Source organism: Bubalus bubalis, chromosome 12, assembly GCF_019923935.1.
Source record: "Bubalus bubalis isolate 160015118507 breed Murrah chromosome 12, NDDB_SH_1, whole genome shotgun sequence".
Taxonomy (NCBI): domain Eukaryota; kingdom Metazoa; phylum Chordata; class Mammalia; order Artiodactyla; family Bovidae; genus Bubalus; species Bubalus bubalis.
In genome coordinates this window covers 92,942,699-92,968,656 of record NC_059168.1, presented here as the reverse complement: position 1 = coordinate 92,968,656, position 25,958 = coordinate 92,942,699, and the positions used below count along the sequence as shown (strand labels likewise).

Here is a 25,958-nt window from a genome sequence, read left to right as displayed (position 1 = left end):
GTTGGACTGTGAAGAAGACTGAGCACCAAAAAATTGATGCTTTTGAACTGTGGTGTTGGAGAAGACTCTTGAGAGTCCCTTGGACTGCAAGGAGATCCAACCAGTCCATTCTGAAGGAGATCAGCCCTGGGATTTCTTTGGAGGGAATGATGCTGAAGCTGAAACTCCAGTACTTTGGCCACCTCATGTGTAGAGTTGACTCATTGGAAAGGACTCTGATGCTGGGAGGGATTGGGGGCAGAAGGAGCAGGGGACGACAGAGGATGAGATGGCTGGATGGCATCACTGACTCGATGGACGTGAGTCTGAGTGAACTCCGGGAATTGGTGATGGACAGGGAGGCCTGGCGTGCTGGGATTCATGGGGTCGCAAAGAGTCGGACACGACTGAGCGACTGAACTGAACTTACTGCGAGCTCCTAAACAAGAGCTCCTAAACGATATAATTCAGTTCTACAGTATTCAGTCTGAAATATAACTTGGGGTTATGAATCGTACCTTCCTCAAGAGGTTGTTGTGAAGATTAAATGAGATAATACACATTAGCATTCTTATCGCAGTGCCTGGTACATGAAAAAGTGCAGTAATTGTTAGGGGATATCAGCAATAATTTTTAAATCTCAGGACATTTAATTAACTTCCTGTATTCATTTGTTCTTTTTGATATATATTGACTAAAGACTTTATAAAGGTGATAAGCTAAGCTGTGGAACACAGAGTGAATAAAATACAAACATACTGGAGTGGGTAGCCTTTCCCTTCTCCAGGGGATCTTCCCAACCTAGGGATTGCCACAGGTCTCCTGAATTGCAGCCAGATTCTTTACCACCTGAGCCACCAGGGAAGTCATGTTATCTGGTATAGCTTACAGTTTAAGGGGAGGAAACAAACAAAAGCCGGAAACAAAACAAGTCTACTCAGTAAAACAAGAACACAAAAAAATCAAAATAATACAGTCTATGACTTGGCAGTGGGTAAAAAACATCATGGTGTTAACAGATCAGGATAGGGATATGAGAAGTGATTATAAATACACTTAAGCAAAGTGGTCAGAGTAGGCATCCCGAGAAAGTTAGATATGAATAAAAAATAGTTGATTCAAATGAGAATGTTTTCATAACCTTTAAGGAAAGGAAGAGGAAATGTCTTTCTGAGGAGGAAACTTCACACTACAACAAATAATTTATTACATCTGTAGAGAATAGACTAATATACTAAATCTACATTTTGCCTTGCCATTCTCAATCAACCCAGTTGCCACCAACATAATTGTTGGGATGGCTGCCTCCAGTGTTCTCCATGTCTCAAAAATGCATGATTTTCTAGGTTCTGCTCCAGGCTGTGTATCAATTTAAGAAGCTTCCCAAATCATCAGTCTTGAGACACACATATTTGCCTCCAAATACGATGAGGTTCATTTATTCTGACCATAAAAAGTTGTATTTATGCCAAAGACCCTTTGGTTGATGTTTTCCTTTGTCCAACTGCCTAACACAGGCCTGCCCACATATAAGGGGCTCAGTAACTGTTATAATCAGTAGATCAGCTCCCTTTCTTCAGACAAAGGAATACCAAAGCTAAGTCAAAATCCAAAACACTGACAATGCTAAATGCCGGTGAGGATGTGAAGCAAAAAGAACCCTGGCTCAGTGCTAGTAGGAACACAAATTGGTACACCACTTTGGTAGACCCCTCTTTGTCAGAGGTCTAAAGGCTAGGAAGTAAAAGATCAAGGTGCCATCTGTTCATGTGTATGTTAAAATATCTTCAATTGAACTTTTAAAAACTGTATGTCAATTACACCCCAATAAAACTGTAAAAGAAAATGAAGAAATAAGAAATAAGCCAGAGTCCCCAAACAACAGAAATATTTTCCATTGAGACCTTCCCCTGCCATTATCTTAATTAACACAATTTTCACATTAGGGAATACTTTCCACACAAAGACATTTCACAAAAATATTAAACATGGAAATATATTTTTGTCCATATTCATTTTTCAAAGCAGATTCCTTTGGAAGCCTGTCTTTTGCACTCAGCTGTCTAGTCAAAGCTATGGTTTTCCCAGCAGTCGTGTATGGATGTGAGAGTTGGACCATAAAGAAAGTTGAGCGCTGAAGAATTGATGCTGTGGTGTTGGAGAAGACTCTTAAAAGTCCCTTGGACTGCAAGGAGATCCAACCAGTCCATCCTAAAGGAAATCAGTCCTGATTATTCATTGAAAGTACTGATGCTAAAGCTGAAACTTCAATACTTTGGCCACCTGATGGAAAGAACTAACTCACTGGAAAAGACCCTGATGCTGGGAAAGATTGAAGGTGGGAAGAGAAGGGGATGACAGAGGATGAGATGGTTGGATGGCAACACCGACTCAATGGACATGAGTTTGAGTAAACTCTGGGAGTTGGTGATGGACAGGGAAGCCTGGTGTGCTGCAGTCCATGGGGTCGCAAAGAGTTGAACATGACTGAGCGACTGAACTGAACTGAACTATCTAAAGAGTTCAGAGTTATATCTGCTGTATTGTAAGGCCTCATCAAGTGGTGATTCTTTGTGTTTGGTTTTGGTCGACATTTCATTATCTACAAGGCTCCCAAGGATAAGATGTTCTTTCAGCTATGGCAAAACTTTGGCAAAAATTTCCTCCTGGATTCTACCATATAAATTTTCTATAGAATTCCCAGTGTAATTGTAGATATTTATTTTTAGAACATGCATCTTGATTCGGTTCCCTGTGCTTTTCTTAATCACTTTAGTCCAAGTGTCATCTTGGCTGTGCATTAGAATAAGCTGCCAAAAGTGTGGTATTGTGTTAAGATTTTGAAAAACCATAAGAAACATTTCTCTGTCATCTTCTCCAAGCCAGCATTTTGAATATCCTTAACTTAAACTTGGAAGTTGAAATTTATAGCTCTAGAAAAAAAATTATTATAAACATTGAGAGTGAAACTAAGGAATGATGGCTAAAATACATATTATTACTAACTATAAAACCATTCTAGTACTTCTGTCTAGTTCTGACATTTCTAGTATTCTTGATATATGCATCAGAAACTTTGAGAAAATACAGCTTTAAAAAATATTATTTTAAAAAATACTATTAAAATTTAAAAATTGTTATTTGCTCTACCACATTCAAAGAGCAAATAAATTTGCAGTCAAATTTTCTTTTTCTTTAAAGAAGAAACATATGTATCAAAGTAAGGGATCTTTTTGCCTATTCATAACTATAAGTCAATAGTATAACTGTAAAAGATGACGCTTCCTACTCATGACTTAAAAGACCTTTGGTGCTTTGAAGACAACTAAGATGATGGTGCTCTAGTGTATTGCCAAATTCCAAGGCTTATGAAACAGAAAGAGACATAAAATAAAGCTAAAGCAAAAAGAAGTTTGTTCAAAAAACACAGACAGTTACAACAAATAGCACTTGCTGTGTCCATGTCTGGAACTCACTGGTTTTAAGAAAAGCAAACAGAAAAAAACAAGCAAAGCAAGTGGCTGGAAACAGGGAAGTGTGGTGGGTACCAGCAACAGGCAAGGTCTTTGGCACAGATTTCCACAGGGGAATCTCTGACACTGGTGCCATTTGGTTCTTCGGAGTGAGAAACTGAGAAGGTGAGGTATTGTTACTTAGAGAAGAAGATCTCCCTCCTGGAAAATCTCCCAAGAGCCCCCTTCATGTCTCTGTTCCTCAGACTATAGATGAAAGGGTCCAGCATGGGCGTGACCACTGTGTACATCACTGAAGCAATTATGTCTTTGTCATTGGAGTTGTTTGATGATGGGAAAATGTACAGAACCATAATTGTCCCATAGAATAGGAAAACCACAGAGAGGTGGGAGCCACAGGTGGACAAGGCTTTGTAAATCCCTTTGGTGGAAGGGACTCTTAGGATGGAGACCCCGATGCGGACATAAGAGACTAGGATGCCAGTTAGTGGTATGATGATTCCCAGTGCTCCCACAGTGAAGATGACCAACTCATTGAGGGAGGTGTCTGAGCAGGAGAGCTTAAGCAGGGCAGCAAGATCACAAAAGAAATGAGGGATTGTGTTATCAGCACAGAAGGACAGCCGGGCCAGGCTGAGAGTGTGGGACATTGCACTGCTACAGGAGAAGATCCAGGACACAGCCACTAGTGAAATACACAGGTTTCCTTGCATGATGGTGGTGTAGTGTAGAGGGTGACAGATGGCCACATGCCTATCATAGGCCATCACTGCAAGAAGAAGATTGTCAACACAACCGAAAAATATGAAAAAGTACATCTGTGTTACACACCCTGCATAGGGGATTGACTGATCCCGAGTATGCATGTTTATCAGCATCTTAGGGACAGTGACAGATGAAAAGGAGACGTCAGTGAGGGCCAAGTGGCTGAGGAAAAAGTACATGGGGGTGTGGAGGCGAGGGTCCAGCCTAATGAGCAGGATGATGAGCAGGTTGCCCAGCACCGTGGTCAGGTACATGCCCAGGAACAGGGTGAAGAACACACCCTGATGCTCTGGCCGGATGGGGAGCCCCAGGAGGAGGAACTCGGACACGCTGCTCTGGTTCTCCCTCCTCATGCTCCTCTCCTGTCTGCTGCAGATGAAGGAGAGGGGGAAAATGTCAGAAGTTTTGACCACACTAGGGTCTCTAATTTATTCTCAGAGAAAAAGAATTTTCTCCTAAATTCCTTTTATCACCTAACGTTGCCAGAGCAAGCGACACATCCTCAATGATCAATATGATTCCTTTTGATGAAAACCAGAGCAAATTCATTCTTAAGTTTTCTTTTTAATTAACCATGTTTCTGGCTTTAAGCTTTTGACTGGAGATATAGGAATAAACAGGTCACACAGGACCTCTTCTCTTTGGATACTCACCCTCTAGGGAACACCTGTCAAAGGATTGACTAACATTATGGACCTGAAGCCAGATTCCTCATGTTGTGATCCTGGCCACACCTCTTTTTAGCTATATGACTTGGGATACTAAATCTCTCTTGGCCTCACATGTGCCTCTATAATGCAAAGACACCAACATCACACATTCATAGAGTTAATAAGAGCATTCTGCTGCTGCTGCTGCTAAGTCGCTTCAGTCATGTCCAACTCTGTGCAACCCCATAGACGGCAGCCCACCAGGCTACCCTGTCCCTGGGGTTCTCCAGGCAAGAGCACTGGAGTGGGCTGCCATTTCCTTCTCCAGTGCATGAAAATGGAAAGTGAAAGTGAAGTCGCTCAGTCGTGTCCGACTCTTTGCGACCCCATGGACTGCAGCCCACCAGGCTCCTCCATCCATGGGATTTTCCAGACAAGAGTACTGGAGTGGGGTGCCATTGCCTAAAAAAGCGTTCTAGTTCAAGGCATATTAATATCTAAGAATAATGTCCTACATAAAATACATACAAAATTTCCTCAATTATTTTTTATGACAGGACAAGTATCCAAAAAACTCAATATTAAATTCAAGGATTTAATAAAACAGTATTATGAGATGGTGAGCACAAAGGTCCAAGAAACTGGCCTAAAATTTGCATCTATCTGAGCACTCACACACTAAGGTGAACTGAGTTCAGATATCACTGAGGTCAATTCTCTGGTAGAACTTGTCTTAATGCATGTTTATCTTCTGGCCAAGAAACAAACCTTCTTTCTATACATGTATTTCCATCCATTTCTGGTTTTTCATGTTGTCTCAGATCTGGATGTTCATAGGTAGGAAGACACCTGAGATCTGAGATCTGGGGTCTGAGAGCTGAGAGATACTGAAGGATTGGAGGGTCTATTAGAATTCAGTTACCTGACTGACCGTTCACAATTTCCCAATATTGATCCTCACACTGGATAATTACTGACATTTAATGAACACTATGTCAGACTAATACATTTTTGGAAAATAGCCTCACTAAATTTTGTCAACAGTCCTAAGAAGTAGGTGTTATTAAACTTCATTGTAAACATACTGAGAAGCAGTAGGAAGCTAGCATGATCATATAGTAACTTCTATAGTCACAATTCTCTCTTGTGTTTTTTAAAATTTATTGGAATCTCTGCTCTTGTGACTCTACTATTTCTCTTTCTCTCTAGTTAGAATAGGCAGGATCTTAAGAAATGTTATTTCAAGATTTGAAGGATTCTCTCTGCTTAGATAACTGTCAACACTCATATTCCTGCAGCCCCTTAGTTTGTAAATGGCTTTTATTTGCCTTCAATTTTGTTCAGTCCATCAATGTTTATTTGTATCTGGAAAATAGAGAAGACAGTAAATTTTTCCATCATTTTACTAACAGGAGTAGTGAAATAAATTAAATAATCTCACATAGATACTGTATAGTGGAGCCTGGTCTCAAAGGTTGATTTTCTGATAATCTTTTCACTAAAGCGAGAACCCACTCATTTATTTTTATGAGTGGTAGAGAGGCAACATTTAAATGTGAAATGTGAAAAGTTAAAGTAAAAATGTAAAATATGCTTGAGAGAGAAAGATAAACATTAACATTGTGTAAGAATCTCTCACTAGATGCTTGCTCCAGACCAGGAAGTTACTTGAGGTCATTAATTGACTCAGTTCATAGGGCAGAAGAAGGGTCCAGGCTCTGGACCATTCTGCCAAGGACTGCCTTCTCCCTGAAAGTTGCTAGGTCGAACTTAACCCAGGATCACAAAGATCTCCTGGAGGAGAACCAGAGCACATAATGAAAACAAGGAGCTGGGAACAATACAGAGGTGGTGCTATCAACACCACGTGGAAAGAGGTGGCCAGGGAATTGCTCAGTAATAAAGACAGAAGTGGCAATCTGGGGGAGTGCAGTCTGGGGATTGGGAGACAGCCTATGGATGGGTCTAATTTTCCTGTCTTCATACCATTTTTTCTCCTGAGAAGTAGAGAAATGGAGGGTCAGCTGTCTCAGCCTCCATGAGTCTACAATTTACTATTGAATAAGAGCTTGCAATGTGTCTAGAATGTCTGAAGCACCTTACACACAAGATCTTTCAGCAATCATCAGGGACAGTAGAGGATGCTGAGCATCACCAAGGCCAAATCCAAAGCTATTAAGTGGGGAAAAGTCAACGGTTTGAGTGTATACATATGTGACACCAGAAATGAGCATTTTGTTTCTAAAATGTATTACCAAAATTGAAGAAGTGTGTCAAAAGTATTGGGTTTCCAGTACTGTTGGAATATTTACATCACTGACAAATGGATGCCAGAAGTTCCTCTAAGTGGGCTTCCTTTGGGCTGCCTGTGTGGATTCTGGTCTCATCCAAATGGAGAGCTAAAATATGAGACCATTATGCACACACACACACACACACACACACACACACACACACCTGTATCTTCTGTGTGAAGTAAGTCAAGATGTGGGTGTTTTTGTTTGTTTTTTTTTTTTTTTTTGTTTTTTTTTTTTTTTTTTTTCACAAAGGCACTCACACAGTATCCCAGACAAACACCTGCCAAATGGATTTTATTTTTCTCTAACTTGGGCTTCCCAAGTACCACAATGGTAAAGTATCTGCCTGCCAATTCAGGAGACACGGGAGACCCAGGAGACCCGGGTTCAATCCCTATGTTGGGAAAATCCCCTGAAGTAGGAAATGGCAACCCACTCCAATATTCTTGCCTGGAGACCCAGGAGACCCAGGTTCAATCCCTGGGTTGGGAAAATTCCCTGAAGTAGGAAATTGCAACCCACTTAAGTATTCTTGCCTGGAAAATTCCATGGACAGAAGAGCCTGGTGGGCTATAGTTCATAGGGCCATAAAACAGTAAAAAATGACTTTGCACACACATACACACACACACGCTCAAACTGTTAATAGGTGAATACAGTCAGGATGTGAGTCAGCTTCAAATCTATGCAAAACTCACAAACAAAATGCACATGTACAGTACAGCTACACACAGAGAACTCTCAACCATCCTATACCACAGTCATTGCAGACCAAGAAGTCATATGTATTCATTTCATGAGTTATGAACAAGGCCTTACATTCAGCACACAAGCAACGAATGGAAGTAAAAGGAGCACACACTGATAGGAAATTTCCAGCTTCTCTGGAATTCCAATTACACATACACACATAGTCATACAACACAACACACACACAGATACATGCAATGTCTCTCATGGTCACATGTGCACATATTTACACACAGACACACGTGCATGACTTGGAGATTTCTGAGCTTCTTCTGAGCTTTAACGGTGCTATAAGTTCAGATACCTTCTGCTTCTTTCTGTCACCTGAATCTTCACTTTCTGCTCAAAAGACCCAGCATCCAAAGAAAAAGAGCAAACCTTGGTGGCCCGAGGACCTTTACAGACTCTCATGTCTGTTCAGCAGCCTCAAAACAACAGGCAAGAAGGTCTCCTTTGACTTATCAGAAAGAAACCCCAGAGGGAAACAGCCACCAATACCTGACTACAGAAGCAGTCAACTGGGGCTAATTGCCCAGCTTCCTCCTGGCTCCTTGATGGGGAGTATGTTTAGGATCCAGAGGGACTGAGCTATACCTGGGGCCACAGGAGATATTGTCCCTAAAGTCAGTGGTACTGGGCTTCTGGTCAAATCTATGGGTGGGAAGTGGAAGTTCCCTTATTGCCCACAGCTTCTGCGCCATGAGTTCAGGTTCTCTGTACGGCAGTGTATGGTACAGACAGTGTAAGGAACTCAGCAAGCTTCTGCAGGCTTCCCAATACCTACACAGGCTTCCATTAAAACACAAAGCCCCTTAAAATGTACAGGGCTTTTTGATAGTAGCCATTGACTGGAGTGAGATGGTACCTCATTGTGGTTTTAATTTGCATTTCTCTGATAATGAGTGATATTGAGAATAAATGCTGGAAAGGGTGCAGAGAAAAGGGAACCCTCTTACACTGCTGGTGGGAATGCAAACTAGTACAGTCATTATGGAGAACAGCATGGAGATTCCTTAAAAAACTGGAAATAGAACTGTCATATGACCCAGCAATCCCACTGCTAGGCATACACACTGAGGAAACCAGAATTGAAAGAGACACATGTACCTCAATGTTCATCACAGCACTGTTTACAATAGCTAGGACAGGGAAGCAACCTAGATGTCCATTGGCAGATGAATGGATAAGAAAGCCATGGTACATATACAGAGTGAAATATTACTCAGCTATTAAAAACAATGCATTTGAATCAGTTTTAATGAGGTAGATGAAACTAGAGCCTATTATACAGTGCAAAGTAAGTCAGAAAGAAAAACACCAGTGCAGTATGTTAATGCATATATATGGAATTTAGAAAGATGGTAACAATGACCCTATATGAGAGACAGCAAAAGAGACGCAAATGTAAAGAACAGACTTTTGGACTCTGTGGGAGAAGGTGAGGGTGGGATGATTTGAGAGAATAGCATTGAAACATGTATATTACTGAAAGTTTGTTGCTGAACCATGAAAAGACCCTGGGATTCTTGGCCTCCAAGGAGAAGAATTCAATCCAAGGCCAGCGACGAGGCTTGATCGCTCAGAGCTTTTGTGTAATAAAGTTTTATTAAAGTATAAAGGAGATAGAGAAAGTTTCTGACATAGGCATCAGAAGAGGGCAGAAAGAGTACCCCCTTGCTAGTGTTAGCAATGGAGTTATATACTCTCCAGTGGATACCCCTCATCCAAGGTGAGGAGCAGCGGCTGCGCTTTGCTGGAGCAGCCGTGAAGAGATACCCCACGCCCAAAGTAAGAGAAACCCAAGTAAGATGGTATGTGTTGCAAGAGGGCATCAGAGGGCAGACACACTGAAACCATACTCACAAAAAACTAGTCAATCTAATCACACTAGGACCACAGCCTTATCTGACTCAATGAAACTAAGCCATGCCAGTGGGGCAGCCCAAGATGGGTGGGTCATGGTGGAGAGATCTGACAGAATGTGGTTCACTGGAAAAGGGACTGGTAAACCACTTCAGTATTCTTGCCTTGAGAAACCCATGAACAATATGAAAAGGCAAAATGAGAGGATACTGAAAGAGAAACTCCCCAGGTCAGTAGGTGCCCAATATGCTACTGGAGATCAGTGGAGAAATAACTCCAGAAAGAATGAAGGGATGGAGCCAAAGCAAAAAGAATATCCAGCTGTGGATGTGACTGGTGATAGAAGCAAAGTCCGATCCTGTAAAGAGCAATATTGCATAGGAACTTGGAATGTCAGGTCCATGAATCAAGGCAAATTGGAAGTGGTCAAACAAGAGATGGCAAGAGTGAATGTTGACATTCTAGGAATCAGCGAACTAACATGGACTGGAATGGGTGAATTTAACTCAGATGACCATTATATCTACTACCGTGGGCAGGAATCCCTCAGAAGAAATGGAGTAGCCATCATGGTCAACAAAAGAGTCCGAAACGCAGTACTTGGATGCAATCTCAAAAACGACAGAATGATATCTGTTCATTTCCAAGGCAAACCACTCAATATTACAGTAATCCAAGTCTATGCCCCAACCAGTACCCTGAAGAAGCTGAAGTTGAACATTTCTATGAAGACCTACAAGACCTTTTAGAACTAACACCCAAAAAAGATGTCCTTTTCATTATAGGGGACTGGAATGCAAAAGTAGGAAGTCAAGAAGCACCAGGGGTAACAGGCAAATATGGCCTTGGAATCCGGAGTGAAGCAGGGCAAAGACTAATAGAGTTTTGCCAAGAAAATGCACTGGTCATAGCAAACACCCTCTTCCAACAACACAAGAGAAGATTCTATACATGGACATCACCAGATGGTCAACATCAAAATAAGATTGATTATATTCTTTGCAGCCAAAGATGGAGAAGCTCTATACAGTCAGCAAAAGCAAGACCAGGAGCTGACTGTGGCTCAGATCATGAACTCCTTATTGCCAAATTCAGACTGAAATTGAAGAAAGTAGGGAAAACCACTAGACCATTCAGGTATGACCTAATCAAATCCCTTATGATTATACAGTGGAAGTGAGAAATAGATTTCAGGGCCTAGATCTGATAGATAGAGTGCCTGATGAACTATGGAATGAGGTTCACGACATTGTACAGGAGACAGAGATCAAGACCATCCCCATGGAAAAGAAATGCAAAAAAGCAAAATGGCTGTCTGGGGAGGCCTTACAAGTAGCTGTGAAAAGAAGAGAAGCAAAAAGCAAAGGAGAAAAGGAAAGATATAAACATCTGAATGCAGAGTTCCAAAGAATAGCAAGAAGAGATAAGAAAGTCTTCCTCAGTGATCAATGCAAAGAAATAGAGGAAACCAACAGAATGGGAAAGACTAGAGATCTCTTCAAGAAAATTAGAGATACCAAGGGAACATTTCATGCAAAGATGGGCTCGATAAAGGACCAAAATGGTATGGACCTAACAGAAGCAGAAGATATTAAGAAGGGGTGGCAAGAATACACAGAAGAACTGTACAAAAAAGATCTTCACGACCCAGATAATCACCATGGTGTGACCACTCACCTAGAGCCAGACATCCTGGAATGTGAAGTCAAGTGGGCCTTAGAAAGCATTACTATAAACAAAGCTAGTGGAGGTGATGGAATTCCAATTGAGCTCTTTCATATCCTGAAAGATGATGCTGTGAAAGTGCTGCACTCAATATGCCAGCAAATTTGGAAAACTCAGCAGTGGCCACAGGACTGGAAAAGGGCAGTTTTCATTCCAATCCCAAAGAAAGGCAATGCCAAAGAATGCTTAAACTACCGCACAATTGCACTCATCTCACATGCTAGTAAAGTAATGCTCAAAATTCTCCAAGCCAGGCTTCAGCAATATGTGAACCGTGAACTTCCTGATGTTCAAGCTGGTTTTAGAAAAGGCAGAGGAACCAGAGATCAAATTGCAATATCCGCTGGATCATGGAAAAAGCAAGAGAGTTCCAGAAAAACATCTATTTCTGCTTTATTGACTATGCCAAAGCCTTTGACTGTGTGGATCACAAGAAACTGTGGAAAATTCTGCAAGAGATGGGAATAGCAGACCACCTGACCTGCCTCTTGAGAAACCTATATGCAGGTCAGGAAGCAACAGTTAGAACTGGACATGGAACAACAGACTGGTTCCAAATAGGAAAAGGAGTACATCAAGGCTGTCTATTGTCACCCTGCTTATTTAACTTCTCTGCAGAGTACATCATGAGAAACGCTGGACTGGAAGAAACACAAGCTGAAATCAAGACTGCCGGGAGAAATATCAATCATCTCAGATATGCAGATGACACCACCCTTATGGCAGAAAGTGAAGAGGAACTTAAAAACCTCTTGATGAAAGTGAAAGAGGAGAGTGAAAAAGTTGGCTTAAAGCTCAACATTCAGAAAACGAAGATCATGGCATCAGGTCCCACCACTTCATGGGAAATAGATGGGGAAACAGTGGAAACAGTGTCAGACTTTATTTTTCTGGGCTCCAAAATCACTACAGATGGTGGCTGCAGCCATGAAATTAAAAGACGCTTACTCCTTGGAAGGAAGGTTATGACCAACCTAGATAGCACATTCAAAAGCAGAGACATTACTTTGCCAACAAAGGTCCGTCTAGTCAAGGCTATGGTTTTTCCTGTGGTCATGTATGGATGTGGGAGTTGGAGTGTGAAGAAGGCTGAGCACCGAAGAATTGATGCTTTTGAACTGTGGTGTTGGAGAAGACTCTTGAGAGTCCCTTGGACTGCAAGGAGATCCAACCAGTCCATTCTGAAGGAGATCAGCCCTGGGATTTCTTTGGAGGGAATGATGCTAAAGCTGAAACTCCAGTACTTTGGCCACCTCATGCGAAGAGTTGACTCATTGAAAAAGACCCTGATGCTGGGAGGGATTGGGGGCAGGAGGAGAAGGGTAGGACAGAGGATGAGATGGCTGGACGGCAGAGGATGAGATGGCTGGTTGGCTGGATGTGAGTTTGAGTGAACTCTGAGAGTTGGTGATGGACAGGGAGGCCTGGTGTGCTTCGATTCATGGGGTTGCAAAGAGTCGGACACGACTGAGCGATTGAACTGAACTGAACTGAACTGAATTAGCTATTACAGTGAATCAAAAGAATGTCTGTAGGTTGTAAAGACCTCACTAGACCTATTCGCATAATTTACATTTTAAGATAACAGAATTAGCCAGAAGGTTTTTTCTAGAGACTGTCCTCAAGCAGAATACATTATTGTTAGATAATCCTAAGGAATGTAGAGGGAAAAAAAAGTTTGTCCTTTCTTCCTCCTTGAGAATTCCAGATCCTTCTCTCCTTAGGGACCCTTGGACTTCTTATCAACCTTCCTAGGAAATGACTCTCTCACTATCGTATGTGAAATAGATTGCCAGTCCAGGTTTGATGCATGAGACAGTGTGCTCAGGGCTGGTGCACTGGTATGACCCTGATGGATGGGATGGGGAGGGAGGTGGGAGTGGGGTTAAGGATGGGGAACACATGAGCACCTATGGCTGATTCATGTCAATGTATGGCAAAACCCGCTACAATATTGTAAAGTAATTAGCCTGCAATTAAAGTTAATGAATTAATAAAAAAAAATGTACAGGGCTCTGTACATACTTCAATTGAAGTAGGGCTTCCCCTGTGGCTCAGCTGGTAAAGAATTAACCTGCAATGTGGGAGAGTGGGGCTTGATACCTGTGTTGGGAAGATTCCCTGGAGAAGGGAGAGGCTACAATCCTGTATTCTGGCCTGGAGAATTTCAAGGGCTGTATGGTCCATGGGGTTGCAAAGAGTCGGACACAACTGAGCAACTTTCACATTCACTTTCATTGAATCTATAACTCTGGAAAAAAAGACTAAGGGCTCTCCCTCTAGTAAGAAAGCACACCTGAGCAAGTTATCAAAGAGCTCAGATTCAGTTTCTTCAACTTGGAAACAATGATCATATTCTTCATTTGAATTTGAAGCATGCTTGCATGAGCACATAATGAAAGCTTAACAAACGGTAGGGTTTGTTGTCAATGTCTTTGTATCACTAAGGATCAGCTATGGCTTACAATAAACAATTCTGATTTGTAATTGTTGAATGAATTCATCTGTTCATTTATTCATTCATTCATTCACTTAAATAATCATTAAGACTCTCTTTAAAGAAAACACTGATTTATTCTCTGGAGACAAAACAGCAAATAATATCAGCAGAAATAAATCCCTTTTGTAGAACACATACTCAAGTGGGAGGAGGCGTAGAAAAAAAAATGTTAATGCAAAATGAATGGCAGGTAAATGGTAAAAAGTTGCGGGGTCTGATAAAAAATCAGGCACGGAGCTAGGGAGAATCAAGAAGCTCAGAAAATAGCCAGTGTTACAAGATTACTTTTTCTCAGAAACCCAGACATTTGTCCAATCAAGTGGCTCCAGGTCTGTAAACTGGTTTGTACTACTTTACACCCATTAGAATGGCTAAAGCAGAAAGGACTGCTGATATAAAATGTTGTTGAAGCTATGACAAACTGGAACTCATATAAACTGCTTGCAGGACAATGAAACAGTTTGGAAATTTATTTATATATACCAAAATATATACCAACTTAAATATATACCAAAAAAGATAACTAATAAGGACCTACTGCATAGTACAGGGAACTCTACTCAATACTCTGTGATGACCTATATGGGTAAAGAATCTTACAAAGTGGATATGTGTATATGTATAACTGATTCACTTTGCTGAACAGCAGAAATTAACACAACATTGAACATAAACTATATTCCAATAAATATTTTAAAAATAGAAGTAGTGAAAAGAGGGGAAAGTTCAACATATACTACCTAGCATGATTAGGTATCTGTCCAGAGAAAATGAATGTATATACCTATACATAGACTTACACAAGAATTTTCATAACAGCTTTATTTAATAGCCAGAAACTGGGAACAGCCCATATACCCATCAAAAAAATCTGTGGTATGTCCATACAATGGAATACTATTCACCAATTTTTAAAAATGAAGTACTGATGCACAGTACAACACAAATGAATCTCAAAGTGCTTATGCTGAGTGAAAGAAGGCAGCAAGAACACATGCTGTAATAAATGAAAATAAACTTCTTAAATTAACTTGTAGAAGATGCAAACTAAACCATGCAACAGAAACAGATCAGTGTTCTCCCTGTGGACAGATGGGAGGAGCAAAGAGAGAGCAGTAGGGTAGGCATTATGAAAATTCATAATTGTTATGAGCTAACAAATGTCAAAACTAGGCAAGTAGTGTACTTTAGATATACAAAGTTTATTGTATGCCATTTATAACCCTCAAAATCCAGGTGCTTTTAAAGAAACAATAACAAAATCAAGTATGACCATGTTTTTCCTCTATTGAATCCCTTTCAATGGGTTCCCAAATCCTCAGAATGAAAACCAAAAGGTCTACTAGAATGGTTAATTTTATACGTCAACTTGGCTAGGCTGCAGGACTCAGCTATTTGGTCAAACACAACTCTAGATGTTTCCATGAAGGTATTTTTGGATGAGATTAACATTGCAATCTGGACTCTGATTAAAGCAGATTGTCCCCCATAATGTAGGTGGGCCTTATTCAATCATTTGAAGGAAGTGTTAGTCACTCAGTCGTGTCAGACTCTGTGTGACCCTATGGACTGTAGCCCACCAGGCTCCTCTGTCCACGGAATTCTCTAGGCAAGAATACTGGAGTGGGTTGCCATTCCCTTCTCCAGAGGATCTTCCCGACTTAGGAATTGAACCCAAATCTCCGAAATTTCAGGCAGACTCTTTACTGACTGAGCCACCAGAACAAGAATGATTCCCCTAAAGAAGAGACACTTTTGTCCCCAGACTACCTTCAGACTCAAACTGCAATTTGTCCATGGGTTCCAGGCTGCCAACCCACGCTGCTGAATTTGGACTTGCTAAGTATCTGCAATTACACAAGCCAATTCTAATGAATCTCTCTCTCTCTTTCACACACACACACACACACACACACTCACATCCTATTCATTCTATTTCTCTAGAGAACCTTGACTAATACACCTGCTATGACCTTAAGTACCCTACATATCTGGTTCTCTGATATCTCTAAACTTACCACCTGCCATCCCTCCCCTACTCATCCCTGTCCAGCTATAGAGGCCCCTCAGTGTCTCTGGAACAGGCCAAGCACCATCTCACCTCAGAGCACTTCTAGGTGCTAATTTCCATGCTTCAAATACTTTTGCCCAGATACCTCCATGGCTCACTTACCTGTCCTCACTAACAACTTTGGATGTTATCTTTTCAATGAACTCTATGTGGACCACGTGGAATTAAATTATGAATCTCACCCCTAGTACTCTTGAACCCCCTTTTTGTGAAAGTTGGGCTTCCCTGGTGGCTTAGACCATAAAAGATCTGCCTGTAATGTGGGAGACCTGGGTTTGATCCCTGGGCTGGGGAGATTGTCTGGAGAAGGAACTGGCTACCCACTCTAGTATTCTAGCGTGGAGAATTCCATGGGCAGAGGAGCCTGGCAGGCTACGGTCCATGGGGTTGCAAAGAGTCAGACCTCACCCCTAGCACTCTTGATCCCCCTTTTAAGTCTCCTTTATTCATAGAAGTCTTTACCTACCAACAAATCTAGAATTTATCTGTATCAGACAAAAACCCATCTTCTGTAGAGCTAACTTTCCAGTAAAGTAACAATGACAAAAAATAAGTAAAAAACTTATGGTGTGTTGGAAGGTTCAAAACTACTATGGAAAAGAAGGAGCATAATGAGCAGGATCAGGCATGCTGGAATGTAAACTCTACAAGGGGATCAATTTTTTTTTTAACTTGTATTCCTAGAATGTAGAAAATTGCCCAACACATAGTAGTCATGCAGTAAATATTTTTGTGTGCATTAACTGTAAGTCCATGCATTTAGTTTTTTCCTATTAAAAGTGTGATATTTGGGTAAAAGACAACCCTTATTTTCCCATGCTAAAATTAATCAGACAGCAGAAGTATGTTCTCAACACAAAAATCCAATTTAGATGGAAAAATTATAGTTTTCCTAGAAGGGAGAAATTTGGTAATCAGATTGACTACCCTGTGGTCCGCTACTGTCACAGGTACAATCAAATTAGAGTCTATTTCAGTTTTAGTAAACCATCAAAAGTAATTTATTAGCTAGATTCTGCAGTGAGAAGCTAGCATTCTGGACTTCATTAAAAGTAAAAATTAGAAACTTAACTGAATATTTGTGTCTGGAAAACACTAGATAAGAAAGAAGAAATAAAGGACTTATTTCTAAAGGTTTATATCTAATTTATTTCAGCAGACAGAAACTCTAAGCTATAATGAAAAGTTATATCACCTACTACTAAGGAGGGTTCTTTAACTTATCAAAAGAATATTCCATAAAACTTAATCTAACTCTACTTGAGATTCCAAAATGCTCATTTCATTATAGAAAGTGAAGTGCTGTAACACATTGGAGAATTCTGACCATCTACCACCTGAGTATCAGAAATCCAGGGTATGAGAAGGTACACGCATACATGCTTGCTAAGTGGCTTCAGTCTGACTCTTTGTGATCCCATGGACTGTAGCCTGCCAGGCTCCTCTGTCCATGGAATTCTCCAGGCAAGAATACTGGAGTGGGTTGCCATGTTCTACTCCAGAGGATCTTCCTGACCCAGGGATCTAACCCTCATCTCCTGCATTGGCAGACAATTTCTTTACCACTAGAGCCACCAGGGAAGCCCATGAAGGTACAGCTTGGTCCGACATACAACCATATTTCACACCTCTAATCTTAGCCTAAATTTAAAACAAGCCTGGCTTCATCATTAAAAAGGAAGCACAAATGCCACTGTCATGTTTCCTTTTAAGAGAGGTGGTTGATGTGTTGTTGTCTTAGCAAGTCTTTCTCTCTTCAGGAAGTTAAAACAATAGGGCAACATATTCATGAAACCTTCCTGGTGGTCCAGGGGTTAAGAATTGTCCTTGCAAGCAGGGGCCACAGGTTTGACCTACAGTTGGGAAACTAAGATCCTACATGCCACGGAGCAGCTAAGCCTGCGTGCGGCAATTTCTGAGCCCCTGGTCCACAACCAGAGAGTCCGTGTGCTGCAAAGAAAGATCCCACATGATGCAACAAAGATCCTGTGTGCTGCAGCTAAAACACAGCCAAATAAATAAATACTAAAAAAAAAATAGCACAATGTATTTAGAATGATCAATCACATATCTCACTAATATGGAGTTTGGTGCTTTGAAGACCACAAGTTGCATGTGTGTTGTGGGGCAATGGAAGAATGAATGGAAAACAGATATGACTAAAATGAAAGGAATTGGCCCAGTAACATAGTGACCATTTAAGTCGACAAGCAATAAATGCTGGAGAGGGTGTGGAGCAAAGGGAACGCTCTTACACTGTTAGTGGGAATGCAAACTAGTACAGACACTATGGAGTACAGTGTGGAGATTCCTTAAAAAACTGGAAATAGAACTGCCTTATGACCCAGCAATCCCACTGCTGGGCATACACACTGAGGAAACCAGACTTAAAAGAGACACATGTACCCCAATGTTCATCGCAGCACTGTTTATAATAGCCAGGACATGGAAGCAACCTAGATGTCCATCAGCAGATGAATGGATAAGAAAGCTGTGGTACATATGCACAATAGAGTATTACTCAGCCATTAAAAAGAATACATTTGAATCAGTTCTAATGAGGTGGATGAAACTGGAGCCTATTATACAGAGTGAAGTAAGCCAGAAAGAAAAACACCAATACAGTATACTAATGCATATATATGGAATTTAGAAAGATGGTAATGATAACCCTGTATGGGAGACAGCAAAAGAGACACAGATGTATAGAACAGTCTTTTGGACTCTGTGGGAGAGGGAGAGGGTGGGATGAATTTGGGGGAATGGCATTGAAACATGTATAATATCATATAAGAAACGAATCACCAGACCAGGTTTGATACAGGATGCTTGGGGCTGGTGCACTGGGATGACCCGGAGGGATGGCACAGGGAAGGAGGTGGGAGGGGGGTTCAGGATGGGGAACATGTGTACACCCGTGGTGGATTCATGTTGATGTGTGGCAGAACCAATACAATATTGTAAAGTAATTAGCCTCCAATTAAAATAAATAAATTTAAATTAAAAGTTTAAAAAATAGTAACCAATAATATATAATTCTCAGTAACAAAATTATTCATCTAATCAAGCTTCATAATGTTCTAAATAAATAAACAAATATAAAGTTAAAGAAATAAAGAATAACTGGGATGATGCTAGAGACATGGATGGTCAACACGCAACTTTTTAAGAGAGTATTTCTGACAAAGTCAGTGGGTTTAAATAAGAACATAGTTAGGTGATTCTCACTTGATGAGAAGATTATTGCTTTTGAAAAGAAATGCCAGAGCCAATTTCATGTCTCTGTTCCTTAGGCTATAGATGAAGGGGTTCAGCATGGGGGTCACCAGTGTGTACATCAGTGAGGCAATCATGTCTTTGTCTTTGGACTTGACTGATGAGGTGGAAAAGTACAGTGCCATAATGGTTCCATAGAATAGAGACACCACAGAGAGGTGGGAGCCACAGGTGGACAGGGCTTTGCAGATCCCCTTGGGAGAAGGGACCCTCAGGATGGAAGCCCCAGTGAGACCATAAGAGACCAGGACGCCACTCAGTGGAAGAATGACAACTGCAGTCTCTGCAGTGAATATGACCAGCTCATTGACAGAGGTGTCTGAGCAGGAGAGCTTGAGCAGGGCAGCAAGGTCACAGAAGACATGTGGGATGATGCTGTCCACACAGAAGGACAGCTGAGCCAGGAGGATGGTGTGGGACAGGGCAACGACACAAGAGAGGAGCCAGGATCCAGCCAGCAGGAACACGCACAGCCCCTCCCTCATGATGGTGGTGTAGTGGAGAGGGTGACAGATGGCCATGCACCTGTCATAAGCCATCACTCCAAGAAGAAGGCTATCAATGCAGCCAAAAAGTAGGACAAAATACATCTGTGCTATGCAGCCTGCATAGGGGATGGATTGATCCTGGGTTTGCGTGTTTATCAGCATCTTAGGGACGGTGACAGATGAGAAGGAGACGTCAGTGAGGGCCAAGTGGCTGAGGAAGAAGTACATGGGGGTGTGGAGGCGAGTGTCCAGCCTGATGAGCAGGAGGATGAGCAGGTTGCCCAGCACCGTGGTCAGGTACACGCCCAGGAAGAGGGAAAAGAACACGCCCTGCTGCTCTGGCAGGATGGGGAGCCCCAGGAGGAGGAACTCAGACACGTGGCTCTGATTCTCAGGCCTCATGCTCTTCTTATCTCTTCTGGGGATGAACGGAAATGGGAAATGTCAGGAACTTAGACATATTGAACATAGCAATTACCATATGGTTACATACTTTCTCCCAGTGGCTGTGTCATTGTACAGACAAATATCACTGAATTTCACTCACACATTGATGCCTCATCCAGTGTGGTGAGAACAATGAAAATGTGATCTGTCTGAACACTGACACAGTCACTTGGAGACACCAATAACACATTAATGAATGAATATCAGTCAAACTCTTCAATGGAAATCAGGAAGACCTCATTCTTTTTTAAACATAGTGGAGACATTACAATAGAAAAAATCACTGCAGATGGTGATTGCAGCCATGAAATTAAAAGATGCTTACTCCTTGGAAGGAAAGTTATGACCAACCCAGATAGCATATTCAAAAGTAGAGACATTACTTTGCCAACAAAGGTCTGTCTAGTCAAGGCTATTGTTTTTCCAGTGGTCATGTATGGATGTGAAAGTTGGACTGTGAAGAAAGCTGAGCGTCAAAGAATTGGTGCTTTTGAACTGTGGTGTTGGAGAAGACTCTTGAGAGTCCCTTGGACTGCAAAGAGATCCAACCAGTCCATTCTGAAGGAGATCAGTCCTGGGTGTTCATTGGAAAGATTGATGCTAAAGCTGAAACTCCAGTACTTTGGCCACCTCATGCGAAGAGTTGACTCATTGGAAAAGACTCTGATGCTGGGAGGGATTGAGGGCAGGAGGAGAAGGGGACAACAGAGGATGAGATGGCTGGATGGCATCACTGACTCAACGGACATGAGTTTGAGTGAACTCCGGGAGTTGGTGATGGACAGGGAGGCCTGGTGTGCTGCGATTCATGGGGTCACAAAAAGTCAGATGCGACTGAGCAACTGAACTGAACTGAACTGAATAAATAAGATACAGTCCCTTTCATGGCTTTACAACCAGGCTGCTTATGTGCTGTGTCTGTCTTGCGTGCACACAGACACAAACACACACACACACACACACACACAGATACCACTTAAAGCATTATTGTAAAAGTAATATACCATGTACAAAATAAGCACTCAACCCATAAACTCACCTCTTATCATTAGAATGACATAGAAAGGAAAAATGGAGGGAGGGAGAGAGGAAGGGAGAAAGGAAGTAAGGAAACATTATGTCATTTCCTCAAAAAATTAAGCATAGAATTACCATATGTTTCAGAAATTTCAGGACTTCACTGGTGGCTCAGCGGTTAAGTATCTGCCTGCAATGCAGGACACTCAGGTTCAATCCCTGTGTTGGGAAGATTGCCTGGAGAAGGGAAAGGCAACCCACTCTAGTATTCTTGTCTGTAGAATTCCATGGACAGTGGAGCCTTGGTGGGCTATAGTCCATGGGGTCACAAAAGAGTAGGACATAACTAAGTGACTAACACCTCAGAATTTCACTTCTGATAATATATCCCAAAGAACTGAAAGCAGGGGCTTAAAAGATTTGCATAACCATGTTTGAAGTGAAGTGAAGTAAAAGTTGCTCAGTCATGTCCAACTGTTTGCAACCCCATGGCCTATACAGTTCATGGAATTCTTTAGACCAGAATACTAGAGTGGGTAGCCTTTCCCTTCTCCAGGGGATCTTCCCAACCCAGGGATTGAACCCAGGTCTCCAACACTGCAGGTGGATTCTTTACACCAGCTGAGCCACAAGAGAATAGCCATGTTTAAAGCAGCATCGTTCACGATAGCCAAAAGATGAAAAGAATCTGTATCCACAGATAAATGGATAAACAAAATGTCTCTACATGCAATGCAATATTACTCATCCTTAAAAAGAAAAGAAATCCTGACACATGCTACATCAATAAACCTTGAGGACATTATGCTAAGTAAAATCAGCTAGTCACAAATATGTAGATACTGTATGATTCCACTTACATGAGATTCCTAGAATGGTCAAATTCATAGAGACAAAAAATAGAATGGTGGTTGCTGGGCCTTGCGTGGGGGAGGAAATTGAGAAGTTATTATTCAGTGGATACAGCGTTTCAGTTTGGGAAGATAAAAATGTTCTGGAGTGGATGGCGGTGATGGCTGTACAACAATATGAATGTACTTAGTCCCACAGACTGTACACTTAAATATCATCGAAATGGTAACACTTATGTTATATGTATTTTAGCACAATAAAAATTTGTTAATTTAGAAATATGTCACAAGGGTTAATAAGCATTGACTAAAAAGAAGCAGTCAAAAGGAGAGTGACCCAAAAACTAAATAAATCAATTCATTATTTAGGCAGAGTGAGTGACCAAGATTCCAGATCAGAAACTAAATATAACAAAGATATGAGGTGACCATCAAGCAAGATCAAGAAGCTTCCTGAATATGTGTTGACTTCTGGGGTCTCCCCTCACATCCAGGGCCCAGACTATGGTCCCTAAAGAGGAGCACATCCATAGCCCTTGACTCACTGAACTTTTAATAAATTTGGAATAAAAGTAACTGCCTTCATAAATCTGCCTGACGATATCGGTGATGTAGGAGATGCCAGTTCCATTCCTGGCTCGTGAAGATTCCCTGGAGGAGGAAAGGGCAACCCACTCCAGTGGGTTCTTGTCAGGAGAATCCCATGGACATAGGAGCCTGGCGGGCTACAGTCCATAGGGTCATAAAGCTCAGACATGACTGAGTGACTGACCATGACACATGTAATTGCCTTCTTGTACGCCACTGTCCTTGTTAAGTTTTCTTACCACAATAAAGGGACACAGGAAATTTTTAGAAGCGATAGACATGTCAATGACTTGATTGTGGTGATGGCTTCACATGTGTGTGTCCAAACTCCTCAAACTGTATACATTAGATATGTAAAGTCTTTTATAATAATCACACTGCAAAAGCAAATTTAAAAAAATATGCCAAGACCACATCCATCCACCAAGACTGTTCACAAACGGTACACACACATAGAGAAACTCCACTACACACACTGAATCACACATAGTCAAACCCAACACATAAATAACTAACACACACTCACACAAGCACACACCCATGCAGCGCATGAGAATTCCAGCCCTCCATGGTCCGTTATCGCCCCATTATAGGACTTTCTACAAAGGTGGATATATTCTACATCTGCTTTGTCCAATACAGTAGCACTAACCTCATGTGGCTACCAAAGATTTGAAATATAGCTAGTGCAAATAAGAAACCAAATTTTTAACTTTAGTTAATTTTAACTCATTTTAATTTTATGGCCACTTGTGTGGCTGGTAGCACCAGTGTTTATATACAAAATTCAGTGTTTGATAATTACTTAATTATTTTATTTTCCAATTTAGTCTGATTATGGTATTAATTTGAAATATAGTTAAGCTCATTTTTTGGTTTATTCTACTTTGCTTTATTCTCCATTATCTTCTATTTATTTTTAAGTAGGTAAAAGATAACATAGTCAAATTATACAAATGAATATACTCATCTCCCCATCTTTTTCTATTCCTTTCCCACCCACATCCTGTAGGTAAACAGTCTCATTAGTTTCTGATTTATTCTTTGGGTGCTTCTTGCTCAGTGAGAAGTTACATGTATATATTGGGTTGGCCAAGAAATACATTTGGTTTTTCCATACCATCTAATGGAAAAACACAAACAAATATTTTGGCCAACCCAATATTAGCTTCCCTTCATTTTCACATGAGAAGTAGCATTCTATAGATGCTCTTTTACATTTCTTTTTTCCATTTAATAAGAATGCTTGGAAATCTCTCCACATTGATTCATAGGTATCTTTGTCATTATATTTTTATAGCTGCAAAGTATTCAATTGCATTGATGTTCCACAGAGTTTTCTTTTGAAGCCCTAGAATAGGATAGCAGTGATAAATGTACCAAAGGCCATCTAACTGTGTACTTCAAATGGTTAAAATGGTACATTTCATGTTGTGTTATTATACTACAATGGGATTTCCAGGTGGTTCAGTGGTAAAGAATCTGCCTGCAAATAAATGCAGGACTCAGGGGCAGCAGATTCAATCTGTGGCTCGCGAAGATCCCTTGAAGAAGGAAATGGCAACCCATTCCAGTATTCTTGCCTAGGAAATCCCATGGACAGAGGAGTCTGGAAAGCTATAGTCCATAGGGTTGAAAAGAGTTGGATACAACTGAGTGACTGAGCACACACACACATTATACTACAATGAAAAAAATTTTAAGGGAAAAGTAAGACATAATTTCTATATAATGTAAAGCACAGAAAAAGAATTGTAAAATAATAATAATATATGATTAATTGTTCAATAGAGGAGGGAATGAAATAAAATATATGTTTAATTAATCAAAAGGGAGTAAGAGAAGAGACAATAAATAGGAAATCAGATGTCTTAATTAGAAAGCTTGTAGAAATACAGAGACTTCCTTGGCAGTCCAGTGGTTAGAACTCTGCTCCCAATGTGGGGGACATGGGTTTGATCCCTGGTTGGGGAAATAGGATCCTAATTTGCCACATGATGCAGCAAAAAAACCCCAAAACAAACAAAAAAGAAAAAAAAGAAAAACATATAGAAATAACAGACAATATAAATTCAAATACATTCTATCATTTATTATTAGATGTTAAGAGATAAATTTTTTCAGTAGTCATGTATGGATGTGAGAGTTGAACTGTAAAGAAAGCTGAGCACTGAAGAATTGATATTTTTGAACTATGGTGTTAGAGAAGACTCTTGAGAGTCCTTTGGACTGCAAGGAGATCCAACCAGTCCATCTGAAAGGAGATCAATCCTGAGTGTTCATTGGAAGGACTGATGTTGAAGCTGAAACTCCAATACTGTGGCCACCTGATGCAAAAAGCTGACTCATTTGAAAAGACCCTGATGCTGGGAAAGATTGAAGGTGGGAGGAGAAGGGGATGACAGAAGATGAGATGGTTGGATGGCATCACCTACTCAGTAGACATGAGTTTGGGTAGACTCTGGGAGTTGGCGATGGACAGGGAAGCCTGGTGTGCTGCAGTCCATGGGGTAGCAAAGAGTCAGACACGACAAGCAACTGAACTGAACTGAACTGAACTGAAGAGATAAATTCTCCAGAAATACAATGATTGTCAATCACGTAAAAAAAGCAAAACTGAACTTTACACTACTAGCAACTAACACTTTATAGATAAAGACATAAAAAAAGAGGCAAAAGAACTAAACAGACATTTCTCCAAAGAAGACATACAGATGGCTAACAAACACATGAAAAAATGCTCAACATCACTCATTATCAGAGAAATGCAAATCAAAACCACAACAAGGTACCCTCTCACTTCGGTCAGAATGGCTGCGATCAAGAAGTCTACAAACAATAAATGCTGGAGAGGGTGCAGAGAAATGAGAACCCTCTTACACTGTTGGTGGGAATGCAAACTAGTACAGCCACTATGGAGAACAGTGTGGAGATTCCTTAAAAAACTGGAAATAGAACTGTCATATGACCCAGCAATCCCACTGCTGGGCATACACACCAAGGAAACCAGAATTGAAAGAGATATGTGTACCCCAATGTTCATTGCAACACTGTTTACAATAGCTAGGACGTGGAAGCAAACTAGATGTTCATCGGCAGATGAATGGATAATAAAGCTGTGGTACATATACATGGTGGAATATTACTCAGCTATTAAAAAGAGTGCATTTGATTCAGTTCTAATGAGGTGGAGGAAACTGGAGCCTATTATACAGAGT

At 40.9% G+C, this 25,958-nt stretch overlaps 1 protein-coding gene across 1 annotated transcript; it reads right to left on the bottom strand.

Annotated features, from left to right (window-relative positions):
* Window positions 1–3,628: 3,628 nt before the first annotated feature.
* Window positions 3,629–20,239, bottom strand: LOC112578210 (olfactory receptor 1J4-like). The gene is made up of 2 exons (XM_045162415.1): window positions 19,743–20,239; window positions 3,629–4,571 (listed from the first exon to the last, which is right to left on the bottom strand). Exons 1-2 carry the CDS (start codon window positions 20,237–20,239, stop codon window positions 3,629–3,631), a joined length of 1,440 nt encoding a protein of 479 aa, XP_045018350.1.
* Window positions 20,240–25,958: the final 5,719 nt, after the last annotated feature.

Coding starts and splice junctions, on each gene's coding strand:
- LOC112578210 (XM_045162415.1), bottom strand. CDS start 20,239: ATGAGGCCTGAGAATCAGAGCCACGTGTCTGAGTTCCTCCTCCTGGGG. Junction 4,572..19,742: donor ACCATCCTCCTGGCTCAGCT/GTCCTTCTGTGT, acceptor ACAGGAGAGGAG/CATGAGGAGGGAGAACCAGA.